Here is a 24,014-nt window from a genome sequence, read left to right on the forward strand (position 1 = left end):
GTACTTTTCGCAACTGTAGTGCATTTCATCTTATCAATGGATTTATGGAATAAAAATGCTCAAAATGTGACAATGGGCGATCACCCCACAGCTGACCTGTCACCAGCACTGTTGCTAAATATAAATGTTTCCTCAGACGGTAGATTCATAGAGTAATATAAAATATTTAGTAATAGAAAATTGTAAATGGAAAATTCTATTACACAACACATGATAAAAGGCTGCCAACAAAATACAATTTCAAAGTACAATCAGTATAATTGGACGGCACTCGCATGTTCTGGTTTAGGTTCCTCGAGGATTGTTTCAGAAACTAGTGTTAGGTGGCATCTTCCGAAGGGTTCTATAAAACCCAGACAATTGGGACAGTTCAGAAATTTTGGTGTGAAGCTGTAGACATAAGACAATCAAACCCTCTATGCTATTGAACGTGTTACACAACCCGTTTGGCCTTAAAAAGTATATAACATACATATTGTGTACATTTACAAACCTGAAAACGTTCTGCTCTGAAAGTAGACAAGCTCCCAGACGGCCAGCCTTGTCCATCTCTTGTAATTATTAGGCCAATAGAGCCTCTTGGTATTTAGCTGTTCGTTCATTTACACAAAATGAAATTTTTAAAACGTGTGAATACATTATATACAACAAATAATATATATTTAATATAGGCATCTACATTTTGAGACTCCTCTGAATGACAAAGCTCTAATAATAAGTTACATTTCTTATCTGTTACTCCCCACTCACTGAAGCGGCTACTCAAAGGAGGTCCTCAGACTGAAGCCCAATTGACTTATGAGCCCTTAAGAGGGCAACTTCACAGCCAAAACAGAAGTCCAGATAACAGAACGTTTCCCTGTTCAATGCTCTTCATAAAAGACGTTATGGTAGCATCAGAAGATGGCACTCATACAGTTGGCCTAGGGGAACCAAGGAGATCAATGACATCCGAAATCCCTGAATCTTCGACCGGTCACTACTCCTCATACTACTTCATCCGATTCCAAACCATGTTTTTCGTACAGACTGTCCAGGAGGTGTAGGTGCTTCTCCATGGCAGGAAGGTAGATGCTCAGGTCTCTCTTCATGGCATCATGGAAAGAGTCTCTCTTGTCGTCTCCCTCATTGACAGCGAGGGCGGCCACAAATCCATCGTACGCTGGTGCTGCTCTTAGGGCCAACTGCAAACAGAACCACACAGATACGCAATCTGGTAACCCGAGTATTTTTCCTTAAAAGCGCAGACAAAAAAAATGCATCGCACAATGATATTAAATATTTCCCTCACTATGTTCTGAAATGTAGATTTACGTAAATCATGAACTTTTACACTGCTGTAGATATTAGTTGAACATGTTTTTTATGCCTTGATTTAGTAACAATATATTATATTTGTCTTCAAACATACATTCGTGTTAGAATGAACATTTGTTTTCAGCTAAATAAGATACACCTGGCTTTAGGAACAGATGATCACACTTACTGGTTCGTTCCAGAGCCACTTTGTCTCTTTAATGTGTTGCTAAAAGTTTGTTAGGAACAAAAACTGGACTGAGCAGGCAGTGGGTAGAGGGAAAGGGATGACACGGTCCTGGTTTCACTATGATAAAGAATTATGAAAATGATTATCTCATTGGGGAAAACAAATACTTACCGCGAAAACACCACGTACAACCCAGCCGTGATACTGCCGTAATGTTCTACCATATGCATTACCTGAAGACACAGAATGACAGAATCAGACGCAGCTAGAATAAGTTATAATTTCCTCTATAATAATAAATACCGTATTTGCCCGATTATAATCGATTATAGTCGACTAAGATCCAGGTCCCCCGCAGCGATGCAGGGGACCTGGATCTTCCTTCTGTGTTATGCCCCCCCCCCCCCAAATTACCGGTGCTTCTGATTCCCCGGTGCTTAGTCCGGGCAGCGTGGAGAGCTCTATGCGATTCGCGTGGAGCTCTACGCGCTGCCCGGACTAAGAACCGGGGACTCAGATGCAGGGGAGCCGGATCCTCCTGTGTTATGCCCCCCGCCAACTTACCGGTGCTTCTGAGTCCCTGGTGCTTAGTCCGGGCAGCGTGTAGAGCTCTACGCGGTTCGCGTAGACAACTTCCGCTCAAGCGCGTAGAGCTTTACATGCTGCCCGGACTAAGCACCGGGGACTCGGATGCAGGGGACCTGGATCCTCCTGTGTTATTTCCCCCCCCTCAACTTACCGGTGCCTTTTAACCCTCTATGCGCCACTCTGCCTCCTGAAATGCCTTATACCTCCCTATATGCCACTCTGCCCCATAATATGACTTTTAACCCCCTAAATGCCAGAGTGGCATATAGTGGTATAAGGCAATTCTGGAGGCAGAGTGGCACATAGGGGGTCAAAAGGCATATCATGGGGCACAGTGGCATTTCGAGGGTATAAGGCATTTCTGGGGCAGAGTGGCAAGCCTGGGGGCAGATGTGCATAACTGGCAGGTTGAAAAAAAGGAAATAAAAACAAAAACAAAATATTTTTCTCAATCATAGCTTTTATTAACAAACAATTGTTTACATGAATTAACATTTACTGGTAAAACTTTTTTCCTATAGGGTCGTCTTATATTTAGGCTTTTTCTTTTTTTCATAAATTAATATTCAGATTTTGGGGGGTCGTCTTATAATCAGGGTCGTCTTATAATCGAGCAAATACGGTAATCTATAGGAAATAGCACTTACTTAAGGCTGCTTGGATGTCGTTCTGACCATTTTTCAGCTCAGTTAGAAATGCATACAAAAACTTCAATCCCCTGGAGGGCAAAAGGAAACGTTACTTGTCACTTTGATCCTGCGCCAGACTATCTTTGGCCCACAACTCCCACCATCCTGTGAACATTTCACAGTAAATTAAATGCATTTCAAGGAGAGCCTTCTTGATATGCGTTTCACAGCATTCCTAATCCTCTGAGGGTGATGGGAGTTGCACATCACTCGCTGAACATGATGAGACATATAACCTGCTGCCAGAATGAATATGCGTTGAAGTTCACCATAGAGTTGCGGAGCAGGTAGGTCTCATATCATCTCTGATCGTATTACCCTTTAATCTCAACACTTACATTAAAAAGGGGCAAAATAATCTTGCTTAACTTTGGAGCCACATATCCCTACAATCTTACTAACAAGTCCTGATGGTGCAACCAGCTACATGCACCCATTCTATCTCTAGCCAACAAAAGTCGGGTGGAGAACATCTCCCCGAGACTCGCCTGAGTTCAGGTTTACATGTATACGTGACCTAAACATCTATTAAAAGGGAGTCTCATTTTATTTGTGGAAATCAAAGTTAGAGCAGTTGTGTCTTATCTGTCTTTATACCGGTCTCATCCGGGTGCTCTTCTATTCGATGCCCGCATGTAATTCTCGAGTTATCCGCAATTTACCTTTTGAGCCACAACAAAGCCTCGGTTGCAGAGTTCCTGACGTGTGCCACATTTGCATGAACTTCATGGAGGACGATCTTCTGTAGAGTCGTGAACTCTTCTTTATCGGTTATGTATTTTTGGTTTATTTTCTGGAAAACATGGTAACGGATAAGCTTTACCATCAGCATTTGGTGCAAAACTGGTAGGAAAAGTAGCATTATTGACTATAAGCATTATCAACTGCATGAGTAGCAGTACAGAACCCATGCGATTTTAGAGTGGATTCAACATTTCTAGGTAATAAGGAGCAAGATGATATTTATAAATCGGATTGGAAAAAATTAAATTGCAATGCCTTATAAAAAGCATGTAAAGAAGCGACTCTTGGATAGCTTCACAGTGTTCATTCTGGACTTAACTGATGTCAACGTCAGACTGATATAAAAGAGAAAGTCTTGCTAAATTATATGATTCACGCATTTAAGAATGGTGAACAAGTACCCCTCGAGTCTAATGGGTTGCAATATGGATCGCATGTGGCCACGAGTGTCTCAATAAATGCACTAGAGTTCAGTTTTAAGACGCTGTGATGGCTTTACTGGCCCAGGGTGTTTATAAGACTTGAAGAGCTGCGTACATTTTAAAAGAACATATGAGACATGGCTACCACGTGAATGCCATTGGTTTTAAATTATTCCGATTAGTGCGTTATTGAAAACAAATTGTTCTGACTTCATACAATCTCACCTTAATATTTCCCACAAAGTCCATTTTTACAGGAGCAAACACTGTTGATCCCAGCTTGTCTACAGAAAAACAAAGCATTAAGTGTCAATGACCATACAGAAAACGCTTAATAATAATAATAATTAGACCTAATTAAGTTCTAATTATATCAACAAGCAAAATAAAAAGTATTTAAATCTACAGATGTGTTTTTGAGGTCTTGGATGTAAGGAAATAGGGCTCTAAAGTAGGTTAGAGACTTTACCGGCACCTATATGTTCTGAGACCGGCAATAGAGATCAGCGATAATTCTTTAATCAAGTAAGTGTTTGCCTCATTCATAGTTTTTGCCAGGAACATAAAACTCAAAAGTGAGCACTGAAAAGGCTTCTAAAAAAATAGTTTTTTTATGCAGTTAAATTGCCAAGGTTTAACTGCTTAACATACTAGAGTACAATGTATTTATTTTTTGCCATCGGTGGAACCGCATCTTTAAAACGCAGCACAGCAATAACTCTAGAAGTACATACAGGCAATCACATACCCAGAACGGGAACAATTGCATAACATGAGTCCAGAAAATATTCGGTTGGTATTCCATCTTCATCATCCAATATAATGTCGCTGAATCTTCAAAATAAATATGTCACTTAAGTACAGAATAAGGCTTGTGTAACAGCACAAAATGCAGTCGTAATATAAAATAGTCATAATAAAATAAAATATAGTGGTAATATCTACATATAACTCCCTAAAATCATGCGTGGTCTGTACTGGAAAATTCTGTATGGGTTTAATAACGATAACTATAACATCACAGGCAATTCATTTATATATAATTTAGAAAAGAGGTGTTTACATAGACAGCTGTAAACTGGCTGGAAAACACTAGGACTTCTCTATCTCTCTTCATTTCTCTTCTGACAGCGTAGGCAGACCTGGCACAGGTTACGACTAGTTGCATACTTGTCAATCGCTCACTTCTACTTGGGAGAAGAAATGTCTTAATCATAATCATAATCATCATCATAAGTCACCACACCAGTTTTTCTACCAGTGAATGGAAGCAGAGGCTGGAACTTATTTATATAAAGGTAACATACAGGCTGATACCCCCCGCCCCCCCCCCGGTGACTGGAAATACCTGTGAGTCATTGCATTGAAAAAGGTGTGAAGATCATCAGAGCCTCCCATTTCTTCTCCTCCGCCATCACTTCCATCACCTCCACCTTGATCTTGCTGCTGTGTGCCGGCCACCGAGGGTGCTTCAGCCTGTACATCTGTCCTTCCATCGGTTTGGTCGCTGACCGCAGTACTGTCTGCGTGCTGAGAAATGGTATCCGGGGTCCCTTTACTATCTGCACAGATTAATAGTAGCTATTATGAAGCAAGACACGCTAAAGCAGCAAAAAGCTAAGTTACACTTCATTGTATTTAACAAGAAATGTCAATAAAAAAAAAAAAGCAATGTAACTGATGGAACATATTATACTACTATATCTCAACCGTTCACTAAAATTAAAACTTCAATGGTAAAATTTCTTTTTATGGATCTACTCAAACATAGCTTCTCCACTGTATGAATGTCCTTCATCAAAACCCGAGGATGATTAAGGTTGGGTTTCTCCCCTGTGGCCATAGAAAGTAAAAGACCGTGAGAAACAAAGATCAGACAATGGGTTATTTTAGCAAAAAGCATTCCCACTAAATAAAAAAAAATGGTTTCAATAAACTATGAAATAGAACACCTGGAAAAGGTTTGAAAAGCCTAGTTCAGGTGAAACCAACATGTAGCTTCCCGAAGGCGAGGGTTCTCTAGTTGTTAAGGAAATTCAAATCACTTAATGTTGTTAGAAACATATAGTAGGAACAATGAAGGGCCATTAATAGAAGAGAAATTCGTTTCCTAACCCCCGGCCTATCATATTTACAAAAAGCAGGGACATAAAAAATATTTTCACAATAATTGCACACTGGGACCACATTCCACCAACACTGATGTATTTTACATGAAAAAATTTGCATTAAAACATAAACATCTAATTTGGGGTAACCACCTGTTCTTTTAACCCCTTCGAGACAAAGGCTGATTTTACTTTTTGTACCCTTTGTGACAATGGCCTTTTTAACATTTCTGCGCTGCTTGTGTTTAGCTGTAATTTTCTTCTTTCCCATTTACTGAACCCACACACATTAGATATTGTTTTTTTCAGGACAAGAAGGGCTTTCTTTAGATGACATTGTTTTGATTGTATCATATTATTTACTATTAAAAAAATTATAAAATATGGTGAAAAATTTAGAAAAAAATGACTGTTTCTAACTTTTAGTTGAAAAATCTTTTACTCATCTATAAAAGGTAATGAAAAAACCTGCTAAATAGATTCTACTATTTGTCCTGAGTTTAGAAATACCCAATGTTTTTATGTTTTTTTGCTTTTTTCTACCCATTATGGGGCAATAAGTACAGGTAGCGTTTTGCTATTTCAAAGCCATTTTTTCCAAATCTGGTAATTCTTCCCCCCATGTGCCATTTCGGGTATCTTTGAACCCGGCCAATGCAATTTACCCCATCAAGTCATATATTTTTGAAAACTAGACAGCCCAGGGTATTCCAAATGCTAGTATTTTAACTCTTTCCATGCACCATATCTACCACCAGTCTTTGTCAAACTTTATGGTAGTCATTTTTTTGCATTTGTTTTGTCATACACATTTTACTTCAGGTATGAATTAAAATGTTCTAGTTTATGTCACTATCACAAAACACCCCAATATGTGTTCAGCAACATCTCCTGAGCGCAGCGATACCCCACATGAATGATTTTGCCTGGCTGTTTGGGGGCAAAAGGGCCACATTTGGGGCATGCGCATTTTTCAATGTTGAACTTTGGCATTTGGGGATCCACTGCCCATGCCCTATTTGGTACATCTTTGAGCCGGGCCATTTCAGTGTGCCCAATAAACCCATATATTTTTGAAAACTAGACACCCCAGGGTATTTCAAATGCTAGTATTTTAACTCTTTCCATGCACCATATCTACCACCAGTCTTTGTCAAACTTTGTGGTAGTCATTTTTTTGCATTTGGTTTTCCACACACATTTTAATTCAGGTATGAATTAAAATGTTCTCGTATATGTCACTATCACAAAACACCCCAATATGTGTTCAGCAACATCTCCTGAGTACAGCGATACCTCACATGAATGATTTTGCCTGGCTGTTTTGGGGCAAAAGGGCCACATTTGGGGCATGCGCTTTTTTCAATGTTGAACTTTGGCATTTGGGATCCACTGCCCATGCCCTATTTGGTACATCTTTGAGCCAGGCCATTTCAGTGTGCCCAACAAAACCATATATTTTTCAAAACTAGACACCACAGGGTATTTTAAATGCTGGTATTTTAACTCTTTGCATGCACATATTTTACCACCAGCATTTTTTCAAAGTTTGCAGTAATATTTTTGTGTGTGTATTTTTCCCACACACACCTACTTTATGTATGAATTTACAGCTCCTGGTATATGCCGCTGTCACACGACACCCCATAATGTGTTCAGCAACATCTCCTGAGTGCAGTGATACCCCACATGCATGGGTGTGTCATTTTTTGGGGGAACTAAAAGGCCACATTTGGTACGTGTGCATTTTTCTAATTGGAAATTAGATGTGTGGCCATCCTTCCCCCCGTGTTAATTGGGACGTTGTTGAACCTGGCCCATTCAATTTACCCCATCAAATCATACATTTTTTAAAAGTAGACACCCCACGGGCATTTAATATGCCAGTATTTTAACTCTTTCCATGCGAGAATTGTTTTAAGCTAATATGCTAATTTTAGGACTTGCTCACAAAAATATATTTTTTATATATATATATTTTTTTTTATTTTTTTTAAAAAAAAATTTAACATTTTTTTTTAAAAAAAATGTAACATTTTTTTTCAACTTGGAGGTTCCCCTGATAGTGACATCAGTGGGAAATGATTTTTACATTTTACTGTTTTTTTACTATTTTTTTCTAATTATTATTAATTTTATTTTATTTTTTAATTTATTTTTACTAATCACACTGTGATTAGAAAGCTGGGCTCCATTGACTTGCATGGTGAATGCAGTACCTGTATTCAACCTGCAAGTGGAGCCAAAGTTCTCTAGATGGTCTGGACTATCTAGCGAACTTTTAAAATTTGTGGTTCCTGTTACAGGACGGCGGCCATCTTCCTTGATGGCGAAGATTGCCGGCAGCTGCGGCTGTGACCGCTCTCCGGAGCGGTCACAGCCCATCAAAAGGTTAGTGTTTGGTGTCGCTGGATGCCTCCTGATCGAGGCATTCCAGCGACACCATTTAAGTTTAGGAGGCGATCGTCGATCGCCTCCTAAACGCTTTTAAAACGGGCGTCCGCCGCCATACAAAGTATGGCGGATGTTGACGCCCCGTGGAGGGGCCAGAGATGGCCCCTTCGTGCCGATCGCGGCGTTGCTGAATGCCTCGAGGTCGAGGCATTCAGCAACGCTTTTTGGGTGCAGAAAGCGATAGTAGATCGCTTTCTGCACCCGTTTAAAGACGTGCCGGTCCTGGCACGTCGATTGTCGTAAAGCACATGCTTTTCCGTGCCGTGCCAGGACCGGCAATTGTCATTAAGGGGTTAAGTAAACAAAAAAGTATGCTTATTGGGGTACACTTTTTTGTTTTACTAATATTGTGGCATGGTTATATTCCCGAAAAAATCTAATTGACATATTTTACCTCGTTCTGTAAATCCATGGCAGATTAATCTGCCAAAAAAAAAAAAAAAAAAAGCCAAACCTTTCTTTCTTGTGACTTACGTGAAGGAGTCATTTCTACACTATCCATTATCAACAAATTAAAAAAGAAAAAAGTTTTTAGCAGATTTGTTACGTAGTTTTACCTGATAAATGTTTGTTCCAATCGCCGGACAGAGAGCTGACAGGCACGTTTCTGGAAGTTTCCATACTGATGCAATGGACATGTTCATTTATTGAATTGCTCTCTTCCTTTAATGACCCATTTTCAAGGTTATTATTCAATTCAATTTTCCTATAGGGAGTAATGACGTTAAAATATCAGTATTCCAGTGTAAATGCATTCTCCGGGGCTGTACAATTCTAATTATGAATTGGGCTCTTTCCTAAATGTTATCGAGTTATTTCAACTGGAGCTCTGACCGACAAACGTGTGGATAATAGGGTGCATTAACCCTTTACATGGTGATGATTAAAAATGCAAATACATGTAAGTTCAGAGTCTACAAGTACAGACAACAGGATTAGTGCATTCACATCTACATTCCTCTCCATTCTTTTGTAGAATGCCGTGAACACTCATAATTCTGAATTTACGTGGAGATGACTGTTGCCCCCAACCCCCTCCTGCAGCCCTCTTATAATTTTTAAATCTTTATGGTGCAACAAGAGATGGTATAGAGATTAGGGCTCTAATATTTTTTTACAACCCGTCCTGTGGAATTTTGTCATCTTTATAACATTGTACTTTCCTCTCACTTTGTGCAATGGCCCCCTACAACGGATTCTGTTCTAGATGATGCAAGATGACTGGGTATCCCATAAGGAACTAGACATTTATATATGTGTGCCCATTTTTAGAGTTCTCCCTAACATAAAGTAGTGGTTTGTGAGGTTTAGGTACTAGGTAAAACTTAAATTGCCTAATACAATATATTCTGTATTTGCAAACCTCCGCTTTGTGACTAGATGTTGCTTTCTATACAGAACCAGCAGCGTATTACGGTGATCAGTGCTGCCCAGCATGTATAATATGGGTGGCTCTCTCATCCGGTTATTCAGATGCAAAGAAAGAGTCAGTTTACTATTAAGAAAATAAACGTTTGCAACTGAAAAGTCAGAAAGGCTTGTTAGTGACAACAATGATACACTTAACTATTGCTCTGCTGGACGGAATATTGTCCCAACTTGCGGGGTGGGGGATGGGCACCATTATTTTTTTAATGCAATGCATTTTCAAAGACCCACTCACCTTTGCGCAGATGCATGAGTTGGCAATGTAGACCGACGTACCTGACACAACAAAAAAAAAAAAAGTTTCGACTACAAATATTCAGTTTGAAATACACCGCGTATTTTCTAAAGTCTCCAGGAAAAGCTATTGCGTTTATAAAAAGCATGAAATTCCCAGAATCTCAATCTCAAAGCATACACACTGGTGGGCAAAAGCAAGGTTTGAGTATTGTCAACACAAAACAAACACAACAGTGTTTGAGTGGCCGTGACAGGTCACAGCAAGAATGCAAGTTTGCCTTTTATTGTTGTGATAGATTATATATATTTAAAAGAAAATATTGCTTATTAATTTAATTTGTATACATATTTGCATATGTTTATTTAGTGTATAGAACTGTAAGATGTAGGAAGAAAAATTGTGGGATATCATCACTGATATTTTTTACAGGAAGGGAATGAGTTAATTGTTTTTCGGCTCTGATTCCTTGTGTTGTTAACTTATGCAAATCTGAAATGGAAATGCATCTATCTATAGATATACATTTTTCCCCTGTCTTGCTTCAATCCTGTTGGGGGTCACAAGCCGAATCTAGGGTATGGAATTCAACATGTGAATGAAGCGTGCGTCATGCTGCTTTATGATGTATGTAAGTCAGCAGTTTGGCAGCCGGTCACGTGGATGTCACAGAAGCAAACTTTGTACCTTGGTGGGTTTCAGAACGGAGAGGTGTGGAGATCCCGGAGGTGTACCCTGCACGAGGTGAGACGTGAAGGTGGTATTTGCAATCTGCATGCACTCCTCCAGCGTTTTCAGGAATGTATTACATGTAGATTTCAATAGTGTTCCCATATCAATATTTTCCTGGAAAAAGAATACATTTTACATTAAAAAAACGCACACAGAAAACTCAACATTTTTTTTTTTCCAGGTACAAAGCGTGAGCATTTGGGTCAGAGGTCTATATAAAGACCTTTCCGCCATCACTCACCCAACTAAAGCAGTTTACAGTAAATAATCTGTATGGGAGACTTGTCCAACACAGCCCTTGAGGGCAATAACCTTGCCGGAATCTTATGATTGTTTCCGCTGACATGCAATCAGCCAGCAAACACAGTTTCTGTATCATTTTGAAGGTTAAACTTAAGAAAACTGGAGCTGGATACTGCTGGGACATGGAAACATAATATACAGGTTTCCCTCTCTGTGAAGGGTCTTCCATCTATACAAGTATTACGAAGGCAAAATACAAAAACAGATTAGAATTTGGAAATTTCCGCCAGCTTTCTTATACTCGTATGCATAGCTCGGCTCTGTACCAACAGGGCTGCTTACTTGTGGGTTTTTGCACCTGAAGAGATGCCACATGGGCTGCACAATTCTCCTCTAAACACAGTCTTGTTACACATTTACAGAACAAAATCAGGGTTAAGCTATCTTTAGCACAAGAGTAAAAAAAAAGGGTGTGAGCCTCTGACAGCACTCTGTCGAGGAGTGCCCAGCCTACAATGAAATGACAGGTAACACAACTCACCTGAGAATCATCATCGCCGACTGCAGAGCTTTCTTTCGTTTTGTTGACTTGTTGCACTAGAATATCACAGTACAGTCTTAATTCTGACATCTTCCTTTTCAGAACATCTGTATTGTCACTGAACTCTAGAATGAAGAGGATAACAAGCATAAAAAAATAAATTCACAATCTACACACACACACACACACACACACACACACTGCTATGCTGGCTACTGGTGATTATGTCCAAGGAAAAGCATTTCCAGTTGATGGGGTCAGGTCATCACAGAGATTTGATCATGTTCTTGTGTAATGTAATCTGTGCTTAAACAGATGCTGAAGAACAGGTTGCCTCTCTGCAACAAATCAGATTAATAATTCCTTAACACTATATAAAGGACTGTGAATGAGTGCTTAAGGATACTGCAACATAAACAAATCAATGAAAAATGCACAAAATTCAGACAAAAGTCATCAGTGGGTGGCAGATTACCCTGGTGGTGAACCCACTCGTGAAACTTCAACTAGTATTCTGGAACTCAGTTTCTGCGTTTCCCTGATCTGCCCCGCTAATACAATCTGCATTGGACTTGTGAACGTGAAGTAAAGAGTTAATACGCAAACATCACACACTCTGGCATTTATTACTTACAAGCAGCAGACAACAGGGTTTGGTTGTTGATTCATTCATTCACACACACACATTGCAACATCAAAAAAGATGCTAGAGAGAAGAGATGGTGTATATCCTGCATAGGTGGAATCGACGCCACCGTAGAATACTTAAGTGCACATACGTGCGCAGAATACAAAGTACTCAAAGCCCTAGAAATTAGGGTTGCCATACAGTACATCTCTTTATTAGTAAAAAAAAAAATATTTTCCCATTAATGCAAAGCTGCAGATTCTGTGCTTTACCAATAAGTAATAGGATAGTTCTTTTGAACAGTAGTGTAGAAAAGACAACTCCTGAATTTAGCACTCTTCCCATTCCCAAAAAACAAACATTTACACACAGCCCAGTATTTTTTGTTCCTTATCTTAAGATTTGATTAACATGCAAACACGTCCCGCAAGCTAAAACCAAGGTGACCATGGAAATCTACACAGAAAGCACAACAGAAGCTGAACGTCAAAAGCCTTAAGGTTAGGGCACTCTGTAGCTATTTTGCACGCCAGTATCTCAAAAATATTGTATCTTAAAACATATAGGGGTTAAGTATAAAAAGTGACTTGGTAGTCAAGCATCACCATAGCAACCAATGAAACGTTCCTGTAATTGGAGCATTTCCAGTGGCGGAACTACCGGGGTCGCGACTGCGACCGGGCCCTGGAGTTCTGCCAGTCAGGGGGGCCCAAGGGGTGCCGAGCGGTTGCTGAAAACGACCGCTCGGCAACTCTTGGGCCCCCCTGACTGACAGAAATCCAGGATGCCTCTGCTCCCCGCTGCTGCTGCTGCCGCCGTCGCTGCCGCCGCCTGCCTCAGCGCTGCCCAGAGTACAGTGTTGGGAGCGTGAGGCGTCATATGCCGGCGCTCAGCAGTGAAGCGCCGGCACCCGAGACAAACGCCTCATGCTCCCAACACAGGAGTTGACGGTAAGTGACCTACAAGGGGGGGAGTGGGTAGATCGTGAAAAGGGGTGGGGAGTGGGTAGATCGTGAAAGGGGGGGAGTGGGTAGATTGTGAGAAGGGGGGGTAGGGAGGGAGAGGGAGATCGTGAGAAGGGGGGTAGGGAGGGAGAGGATAGAAAGTGAGAAAGGAATAGATGGGTTGGGGGTGTGTGGGGGCCCCTTAACAGATTCTTGCACCGGGCCCCTGACGTTTCTAGTTACGCCCCTGAGCATTTCACTGGGTGCTATGGTGATGTAGACTCCTTTACAAATGTTGCACCAGAATCCCTTTTTAAACAGATCTCCTGGTGTATAAAGAGAGAGCCCACTCACCTTTCTCCTTCTTTGTGCGGACGTCCGTAATACAGGCTTTAGCGGACCCCAGCGCCACAAGCCACTGCTGTCTTTCAGCTGCCGTCCTGGCTTTCAGGTAAAAGTACTGCTCCCCTGGAATAGCCAAGTCCATCCGTGTGTTATCTGTGGGGTGAACTAAAGGCACAACATTTCAAAATAAAAGATATTGAAAGTTCTGGAAAAAAAATAAAGGACATGAAAATGTATAAATCACCAGCAATTCCTCACTGGATACAGAAGACCCTCCAAAGCAACACCCCCTGTGATTATATAAAGACTATTTTTAAGGCCCAGATTGATTGGCCAAGAGTTTTTAATTAAGAATAACTTGAAACCACAGTTTAGAAATTCCTGATATACATGGATGATTTTGGGGAAGCGGAGCCGCGTTTGGACACAACTAGAAGAGGTTGCCAGGTATGCTGACCAGGGGCAGGTAATCTGGGCCAACAAGGTCTGAAATTAGGCTTGTGAAAGTCATTGGTGCTTATGAAGCCTTTCGAAAAGTATCAGCCGCAAAGCCCGAGACTGCGCACATGCAGGCCAGTTCATCAGTTATTCTGATTTAGTTTTGTTAAAGGCAAGTAAAAGAGTATTTATGATCACAAAAAAGGGATGGGTGTTATAAGACCCCCCTATACTTTGGTTACATTGACCCAGAACTACAGTATATCCTGGAGGTAGCCATCTTTATTCTTCTTTAATTAAATTTATCCTCATTGGAAGTGATTGTCAGGTTTCCCAATTAAGTCAGAACATTCTGACACTCACTATAACAATGCATTTACGTGCATCAGGGATGACAGAACGGTTTAAGTCACACACATATATATATATATATATATATATATATATATATATATATATATATATATATATATATATATATATATGACCAGCATTTTGCTTACAACACTAACTAGATTGTAAGCTCCTTTGAGAAAAGCCCTCCTCACCATTTGTGTGATGCACTGCTTGCTATGTCTTATTTACACACTGTACAGTGCTGCAGAATTCAATGTCGCTATATACATCAATAAGTCATGATAATAGTAACTCCCTTTTCAAATAGAACAGTAAAAATATTTCATATGGAATCTTGTTGAATGTTCTATTGGGATGTAGTTTTACCTTGAATTTCACAAACAGCCATTTGAATGCTTCCTTTACAGCCCTTCCAAGCATCTTCTTTTGAGTCGTAATAAGACAATATCCCTCCACGCAAAAGAAACCATCGAGGCTGCCACCCTAGAAGAACATCAGAGAAATGTTTAGATTAACAATACAACAGCAAGGGAATAAACACAGAGTAGAATCGTTTTACGGTGTCTGGCATATATTCTGTTCAAATTGACAAATAAGGAAGTTAGTAAGAGTCAGGAGACAGGTAGGAACTTTACATCTTGCATGACCTTAACTCAAGCGAGTGAGGCAACCCGGAATCCTCAAGGTGTATATGGTCTACCATTGCAACTGTATAATAAGAGGCTTAGGTCAGTCTTTAGAAAAGAGAAGAAACTTGATATTCTAGCTCAATCTGAAATAGCACATTTTAGGTCTAATAGGTAACGTTAACATTTGTAGGAAAGGCACATACTATCCTTTAGTCGGTGACCAAAGTCTTTTCGTAGCCAAAGGGCATATACCTTCACCAAAGATGAATAGACATGGGGGGGGCTGGCTGGGTCAAATCCAAGGGAAAATATGAAGTAAAGGGAGCTTAAAACAAGGAAATCGGAACCGACACATACAGGGTATCAGTACTGACTCTTATTCATAACGGGCCCAAAGATTGCAGATGATATCATCATTCTACTCAGTAAGTACCGATTCCTGGCCAGTAGATAAAACTTAGCGATATACAGATTTTAATATTCATCTCTAAGTCAAGGACCAGATCGCATAGCAAACATTTCTTACAGCAACCCGACAAATAAGTGGACAATGTAAGGGAAGGGTGAATTCCAGACATACTGGTGTATAAAGAAAACACCCAATTAAAAAAAGTCAATCAATACTGGTCCGGCAGAAACAATATGGAATAGGTGGGAGATTCATAAGCAATACCAATGCATACTTTATTACCAGCACACGCATTGTTGTATCAATAAATGTTCCAAAATCAGAACCTGATCCAACTCTCTCTCGACCAATGGAATTTTATACCATAAAGGTCCGGAATTAATCCTTTCTACCATATTTGTTTAGAAGAAACATTCTCCCAAGTTAATTTATCATTTATTAATCAGATAAAATTGTTTGACTTGAATGTGGCTTCTGTTTACTTAACACAGAAAAAGAAGAAAAAAAGTGAACATGGGAACCCACAAGAAGTTTTCTGGAGGGGCACAAAATGTTGGTGAGGACCAGGACCGATAGGGTAGCACTGTTAGGAAATTTCTACGTTGCCAGAATAAACATACCTGTATTAGACTGATATATAGATAATATATATATATATATATATATATAACAAAAATAGGTGAAATTGAAAAATATTTTTTGTTACTATTTTACAGGGGGAGAATGCCTGTACCAAAGCACCATTACACCAAACATGCAATGCAGGCTGCTTCTGATTGCAGAGAAACCGGGTTTTTATGTTTTGTTTATTTTATTGGTTATTTTTTCTGTTCATTTAATTGAAACAGTGCTTACGTCAATACTGATTTTTGTACTTTACAGTCCCTTCAATGTTCAATTTAACTTTTTTCTTAAAAGGACACTCCAATCATTATTTTGACTTTAATGCATAATATTTGCAAATGCATGGGGGGTCTGCAAAATCCCACCAAATGCATTTGCCCCCCTTACCCACAACCCAGCCAAATCTAAATGCCTCATGGGAGATGCATTTGGCATTGGACTTGTGAACGTGAAGTAAAGGGTTAATAAGCAGAGCTGGCTCCGCTGTACGCTGCATTCATAAGTCAGATTATACCCCAGTGCACATGTGTAAAGTCTTCCCATTTTAATTGGAGCACTTACTTTTCACTCATTGGACTGCTTAAGCAGCCAATCAGAAATTTCAGATCATGGAGGAAGTACTCACAGAATGCTTTATTATACATTCTATAGTAGGGGTGTCAGGGGCTTTAGAATATTCCTTTAAGCAGTGCTTAATACATCAGTAGTGGGGAAATGAATGGAAACTATTTTAAAGGATAGGATTGTCGAGCATCTGAAGTCACATGGGTTTCAAGATCAAAAACAACATGGGTTTACCTCAGGAAGATCATGCCAAACTAATATTGATTTTTTTGATTGGGTGACTTAAGTAATTGATCGCGGTGGTGCAGTAGACATTGCGTATCTGGATTTCAGTAAGGCCTTTGACACTGTCCCACATAGAAGACTTATAAATAAACTGCAATCTCTGGGTTTAGATCCCAATGTTGTTGAATGGATTAGGGAGTGGCTGAGTGACAGACAACAGAGGGTTGTAGTCAATGGCGTATATTCAGAACAAGGTCTTGTTACCAGTGGGATAGCTCAGCATCTGTACTCGGACCCATTCTCTTTAATATCTTTATTAGCGATATTGCAGAAGGACTCGAAAGTAAGGGAAGTCTAACATTGGAAGGTTAAGCACAATTTGTGGTCAATTATTGACATTAAATAATCATATTAAAATGTATTGGCTTGTCCCAATTTAAAGAAGGAGATATATAAGGGGAAAAAAAAAAAAAAAAAAGAGGAAAACTGGAAGGGCATATATTGACATGTCTGATAATTACTGCATGGTACTTACCTGATTGAGTCAATATCGCTAAGCTTGTAGAAATAAATCCTCAAATGAACATAATGGAAAAAGAGGATTACAAGATATTTATTATTCAAAAACCTTTTGGCCCAGAAGAGGGGTCACTGTGAGCCACTCAATCTTCAGATGCATTTTAAAGGAAACGATAGCCGAGAGGTCCCTTGGACTCTGCAAATCCCCCCAATATGCATTGCCCCCCCAGCTATTTTACATGCAGGAGGTGTGTTGCACCCCCGATGGGAGCGTCTCCCCACTAATACCTTAAGGGACACATTGAGGGCGTGAACTGCAGTTTCTCATTAAGGTATAGGTTTTTTCACATTTGTAAACAATGCATATACAAGTACTTCCACACACATTGTTTGCTTATGGGCTCCGGGTGACACTGGAGTGTCCTTTCAACAGATAAGGAAGCTCCATAGCAAAATCCCCAACTGACTAGGACAGGGATGCTCGTGAAAAAGCCCTCAAGGCCTGCATAACAATTTAGGTTTAGCACTGCCTCATTTGTCAACAACAGGACTGGAGTGTTGTACCCTACAAATAGGGCTCAATGTCTTATCAACAATTTGCAATTACAGAATCCCCAGCAGAGATACAGTTTGCATGCTGCAGACACAAGGTAGTTTATTTCATACATGTATTGCAGCTAGGATTGGTTATTACTCCAGCTATCGAGCTTACACTTCCCATGACTCTCAGACAGTCTGGTATGTTAAACATCTTGTGAAGGTGGATAACAACTGGAGTGCCAAAGGTTAATTTTTAAATCCTGGCTTAGTACTGCAGCTGCTGTGGAATGAACATCTCATCATTCTCAGCCATCCATTTGGCCATCATGACAAATGCAATAACAGCACTTCGATGGCTAAATGTTAGCCACAACTCCTGCAAAACTACCAAGTGTCCTATATTGTTCCACGCATTTATGTCACTTTTTTTGTAGTAGCTCAGAATGTTTGCTGTCCATCACAGAACTACACTACACAACATTAACGTTTCTTGACTGCAACACCCATGATGCCGAACAAGCAACCTTGCTAGTTGATTATTATGCGGATAGCTGTAACTGTAGATTGGGCTTGGAGAGTACACTAAGTCTACAGCACATACACTAACTTTGTTGACTGCATCTACATTAATATTCAGCAGCCATATTGCCAGCTGAACTTCATGGGAATCATAGTTATCGACTGCAGTTGTGGTGACCTACACTACACACTAACTAGACTGGGGTTGTACTGACCTACACTACACACTAACGCTTTTGTTGTTGGCTGCAGCTGCTATGACTGGCTGACGATCATAGGAATAATAAAACTGGGGTACCTGAGGCTATTCTTCACCACCCTAGGTATTGTAAAGTTCCCATGTTGTGCAGGTACATGCCGGTGTGTAGCCACTATTACTGGGGTCATTTATGTTTTCCCATTCATAGGGAACTAACATTTACCTTCCACCCGCACCAGGAAATGCCACAATTCGGACAATGAATGGTTTAGTGGTTCACCAATTTTATAAACCAAATCTTATTAGGGATAGGTTAGCGGAGGTAGTAGTTACACATCTCTGTCTTTCACTAGGTGCCATGGCAGATTCCAACATATTACGGATGTTAGTGACACAAAACAAAATTTTATTTCTCATGACCTGACCCAGAATTTACTATAGCGATGACGAGTACAGGCAGAGTAGCCCCATGGTATGAGATAATCGGAGCGGTTTGGTGTATGGCTGTGCATGTATAGATACTTCCATAAATAATTATAAATGCAGAATGTAGAATAATATTCTAAACCACTATTTAGGTCATTGGTGCAGATTAACTAATGACTACTTAAAATGGGATTCAGAAGCTAATCTGATGTGCCTAGGAGTCAGGCGTGTATATCGAACAGTAACCGTGCACACTGTATCAAAGTGCCTCTTTCAGCTCACAAATCTAAAATGAAGGAAAAAAAAACCAAATAAACCCCCCCCACACATTATTATAAGATTGGGGTACACTGCCGTTACAAGCGAACCACACGCCTAACAAAATAAAATATCTATACAGGGAATGTGACATTAAGTTGTATATACTCATCTTCCACAGGTCACGTATGAGTCGGAAGACTAACCAAATAGTAAGGAGAACACAAAATACTATTTTTGTAACTACATTACAAAATGATCCAAGATGAATGACTTTTCATAGACATACATAAATGTATTCGCAAACATCATGACCATAGTCAGAACCCATTTGTGTACCAGAGACTGTAGGTTCAGTTATTCATCCAAATGTCATTTATTTGGAGGAACAGTCGTACCTACAAATCCCTGGACTTGTCTATGTTGACCAACTTAACTCTGAGGGACCGAGGAGCATAGAAGGCCATTGTTCAGCAATCACTTCTGCGTTTAGGGATGGGAAACCAGTGACTAGACATTGTTGTCAGGACTCGGGTGATCAGGTCGGGTAGGAGCCCATGCGCAGGGGATACTCGGGGTTCAGTATGTAACCCACGGTGCATGATTATGCAAACAAAGACACCACAAGCAGAATTCCAGGTAATGTAGTGTATTTTATGTATAACAGGACCAGCAAATAAGGGCAATACAGTCAAAGCAAGTAACAGGACGTATGGCAAAATAAATACCAGTAATAAGTCTTTTGACAGGGAGCCTGCTTGGAAGGGCACGGAAAGGCACACAGCCCGCTTGGAAGGACACAATAGCAGGGAGTCCACTTGGAAGGACACAATAGCAGGGAACCAGGAACAGTACAGGTGCAGAGCCACAGCAGGAAGGTCCATAGACTTCAATACAAAGGCCCTGACTGAAGGGCAGGGCAGGTTCATAAAGGCAGGGTAATCCAGATAACAAGGCCCAGCTGGATGTAGACTAGGGCTCAACCCAGGTAACAAGGCACACCTGAGTTCTCCAGAGGGCAGAGGGTGGCCACTAGTGGTCGCAGATGTAAACGCCACAGGTATAAAAAAGCCATGGTTCAGGCAGTGAAAAATTGGTTCCTGACAATTGTTTTGCAGTTTGGTTACTAATTACGCTCCCTTATATTTGAGACACATGGTCATGTACCCCAAGAATTTGTAAAGGGGAAACTGTTCTCAGATGCATTTTGGATTAGCAGCCTGGATGGAGTGGCTCCTTGGGATGGAATTACAGTAATTACAAATTACAATTTTCTATGCGAGACACATATTTGAACCTTTAAAACAGATTTGGGTCAAAACGTGGCTTCTCGCAAAAAAACATTCCGTAGAAGCGTAAAAATAATATAGCAAATCGTTGGGTGTTGATTTTATGTGAAAAATACTTGATTTTTGCTAGGCAGTGCTAGTCAGTCATATGTAATACTGACACATTGTCATAATGACTATTAGATAGTCCTACGCTACACCAGGGGATATATTATATATATATACATATATATATATATATACATACATACATAATAATACCAGCTCTTTAATAAATTGTCCTAAAAGGTGTATTCTTCTTGAAATACGATACATGTATAGGAAACAGTAAAGTGGAATCCAAATATTAGGACGCCAAAGATACATCATTATGTATCAGTCATGTAAATGCTATTTAATGCACGGTGTCATCGCTCGTTATGACCTGTGAAGATAGGGTGTTGTTCTGACAATACAATGCTTTAAATGTGTATCATCAGCACCATTACTTATAATGGGTGTTAAAATTGTGCTAAAGGTGCTTGAGTGTTACCGTCAGGCAGCCGGTCTTGATTGATCAGTCCGAATTCCAGTCTAACCAGTACTGGTTTGGCCAAGCTATACAACAGACTACAACTAAAGACTCTAAACAAACAGCGTCCCGCTTCTACCTCTTTTACTTTTTTTGTCTACCTCCATCACCCCCTAATTAGAATGCACAACTTCCAAAAAAAGCTGGTGATTTGCCCTTCTTTTAATGAAGACGTTTGGGGTTCCCAGATCCATAGCGCTGCTCAGCAATACATCAAATTCACACACACAGTTAATTTAAATCGTTGATATGGAAACATGAACATTAAATATAAATCCTGAATATCAACTGAATGAAAGATTGAACATGGGCAGAATAAGCTTGCGGAATACAAATGGCAAAGAACCCACAAAAAAAGTTGCGAAAAACTGTTGTTTTTGGATACATGCTATTGCTTACAGAGTATCCACAACTCCAAAGGCACTTGTTTCACAATAAATATATTGGGTAGAATTAAAACTGAAAGGTTCTGGGAAGAAAAGAAAAAAAGAACATTATATACAATGAAAAGGGCAAAAAAAAAACCCCAAAAATCTAATGTTTCACAATTTCTATGGTTTTGTTTATAAAACTGGATAAAATCCAGCAGCATATTATAAATAGAAGAAAAACAACCCAAATTCCACGTGTGAGAATATAAAATATATAAGTAATAAATAATAAATACTCCCCAAGTAAGCAGCTTCCAATAACACTCTTCCTCAAGATGTTTAGCAACACAATATGATAACCATGGAGCGCATATAAATGGGGAGAAAAAAACAACAATAATAGTGTAGTATGAACACACAAATGAAAAATAAAAAAAGAGGTTGTAAGATCCACTCCAACGTGTTTGTGAGTGGATCTTACAACCTCTTTTTTATTTTTCATTTGTGTGTTCATACTACACTATTATTGTTGTTTTTTCTCCCCATTTATATGCGCTCCGTGGTTAGCATATTATAAATAGTACATGAATTTTGGTCTTGTCCCTCTAGGTCATTAATGGTAACTCTTCCATACCATAGTAAACACCTCCAAAAGATAATAAAACATAGCTCGAGCTTGTGTAGTTCCCTCAACACCTCTAATTAGAACACCATAAAATCTTGGCAATATCAGCAAACATGCCTATAAAGTTCGGAATAAAGAGCCCAGTCATTGGAGCTGCACTTCATGTACCGCAGGCTGCTTCCTGCTGCGTCATGACATGTCAACAAACACCGCCGCTGTTACACATGCTTTATCAACATAGAAACATACAGTTTGACGGCAGATAAGAACCATTTAGTCCATCTGGTCTGCCCGTTTTAATCAGTCCGGATAGTTATATGCCTATCCCATGCATGTTTATATCACTGTATTAGCTTCTGCTAATTCGGATGGTTCCATTTAAGAGCATTAGTTCAAGTATAGAGACAGGTTGTTTTTTTTTTATTAATCTGGGATATAGTTTGGGGGGGGGGACGGTTTTCTTATAGTTCTATGTCTCTCAGTGAGGAGGAGAGCCGCAGAGAACAGAGAAAATAAATGGTTACCAGCATTGCTTCTGGCTGACATTACCTCATTTGTGGTGAGGTGGGAGAGATCTTAAGCGAGAACATACCAGGTACGTCACTGGTCCCTTAGGGCCATTTTTTGTGAGTGATCCTGGTCCAGAATATTTCGTGTCACTGCAGAAACAGGTGGACTAATTCAACTGGTCTTGGTTGCCATGGTGACACAGCTACAGTTCAAACCAGCCACAATCCTGTTATAGATAACCCCTTCTTAGTCTCTATTTTGGGGAAATGGCACGGGCAGGCACAAGGGTGATCGAAAACTATTTCCAAAGGCTTTGTACCAGCTAAACGCTCTCAAATAAACTGAGTAACCATTATGGTTCCAGGCTATCTTATACCTGAACAGGTAAGATACCAACTGTTGGTATGGGTACTAGCACTGCAGGATAGAATGAATGGGCGAAGGATAGTGGAGACTCTCAACTTCCCAGCACTGCTTTAAACAGCCATAACAAGCATCCAATGTGTATTACCATAGCACTTTTACTAAAGATTAAACTACTATATCACCCCAAAGAAATGGACAGATAAAATCCCCACAGCAGATGCCCATCACGATCGGGAGAGCTCCCTTACTTCACTACATATAGTAAAAGGGGCTACCCCTAGCAAATTTCAAGGAGGACTGAGCTGGCCCTGTATAATTCATAAATCAATACCTAAGGCTTAAAAGAAATCTCAGTGATTTAATTATACGTGACGCAGGACCAGCAGAGATCTTTTGGAAGTAGAAGCTCACTGTGGTAGGCTCTTCATAATGTATAGTGAGGTCACAGCTCTATGGTAGTGAATATACAGCGTCCAGCAGCCCGGTATTTCCTGTACATACAGACGATATCCTCATGACAGATAACAGGCTAAATCTCCAAATCGCATTAGGAATGTGTCGGCCAGGAGCACTCACCGCTCAGGTAATTGGTCCACTTATGCAATATCCCTTCCATGCTCCGGGGCTTGTCTCGATTAACTTCGCATGCCCCAAATTCTGTCGCCAGTCGTGCTCCTGACAGCTCTGTGCCTCCCCTGGGCTGATGTCTCAGTATTACAGCAGACACAGGACCCAACGCGGGCGGAAGTACAGAAACTAGTACCTAGTAAATCACAACTCCTGGTGACGCAACACAACGCCCACTGTACGTTACAATCGCCAGAGAGCAAACAACCCGCTATTCTACTGCCCGAACGACTGGAGATTTGTGAGCTAATAGGCGAAAGCACAGCGCCTCTCACCGCCGTACACTCTCTTCCTGGAATGTATGAGCAGCCAATCGGATCTCACAACCGGTCCACGAGATGTCGCCTTCGAACCAATGAGC

At 40.2% G+C, this 24,014-nt stretch overlaps 1 protein-coding gene across 1 annotated transcript; it reads right to left on the bottom strand.

The window, feature by feature from the left end:
* Positions 1-986: 986 nt before the first annotated feature.
* LOC149300798 (pleckstrin homology domain-containing family A member 8-like) lies at positions 987-23,642 on the bottom strand. Its single transcript, XM_089484808.1, has 14 exons — positions 23,603-23,642; positions 14,749-14,865; positions 13,597-13,752; positions 11,671-11,795; positions 10,842-11,000; positions 10,155-10,195; positions 9,049-9,197; positions 5,278-5,491; positions 4,678-4,763; positions 4,155-4,213; positions 3,426-3,556; positions 2,722-2,792; positions 1,658-1,719; positions 987-1,184 (listed from the first exon to the last, which is right to left on the bottom strand). Exons 1-14 carry the CDS (start codon positions 23,640-23,642, stop codon positions 987-989), a joined length of 1,608 nt encoding a protein of 535 aa, XP_089340934.1.
* Positions 23,643-24,014: the final 372 nt, after the last annotated feature.

Source organism: Sceloporus occidentalis, unplaced genomic scaffold (genome assembly GCF_023333645.1).
Source record: "Sceloporus occidentalis isolate IW3139 unplaced genomic scaffold, rSceOcc1.0.p SCAF_23, whole genome shotgun sequence".
Classification (NCBI taxonomy): domain Eukaryota; kingdom Metazoa; phylum Chordata; class Lepidosauria; order Squamata; family Phrynosomatidae; genus Sceloporus; species Sceloporus occidentalis.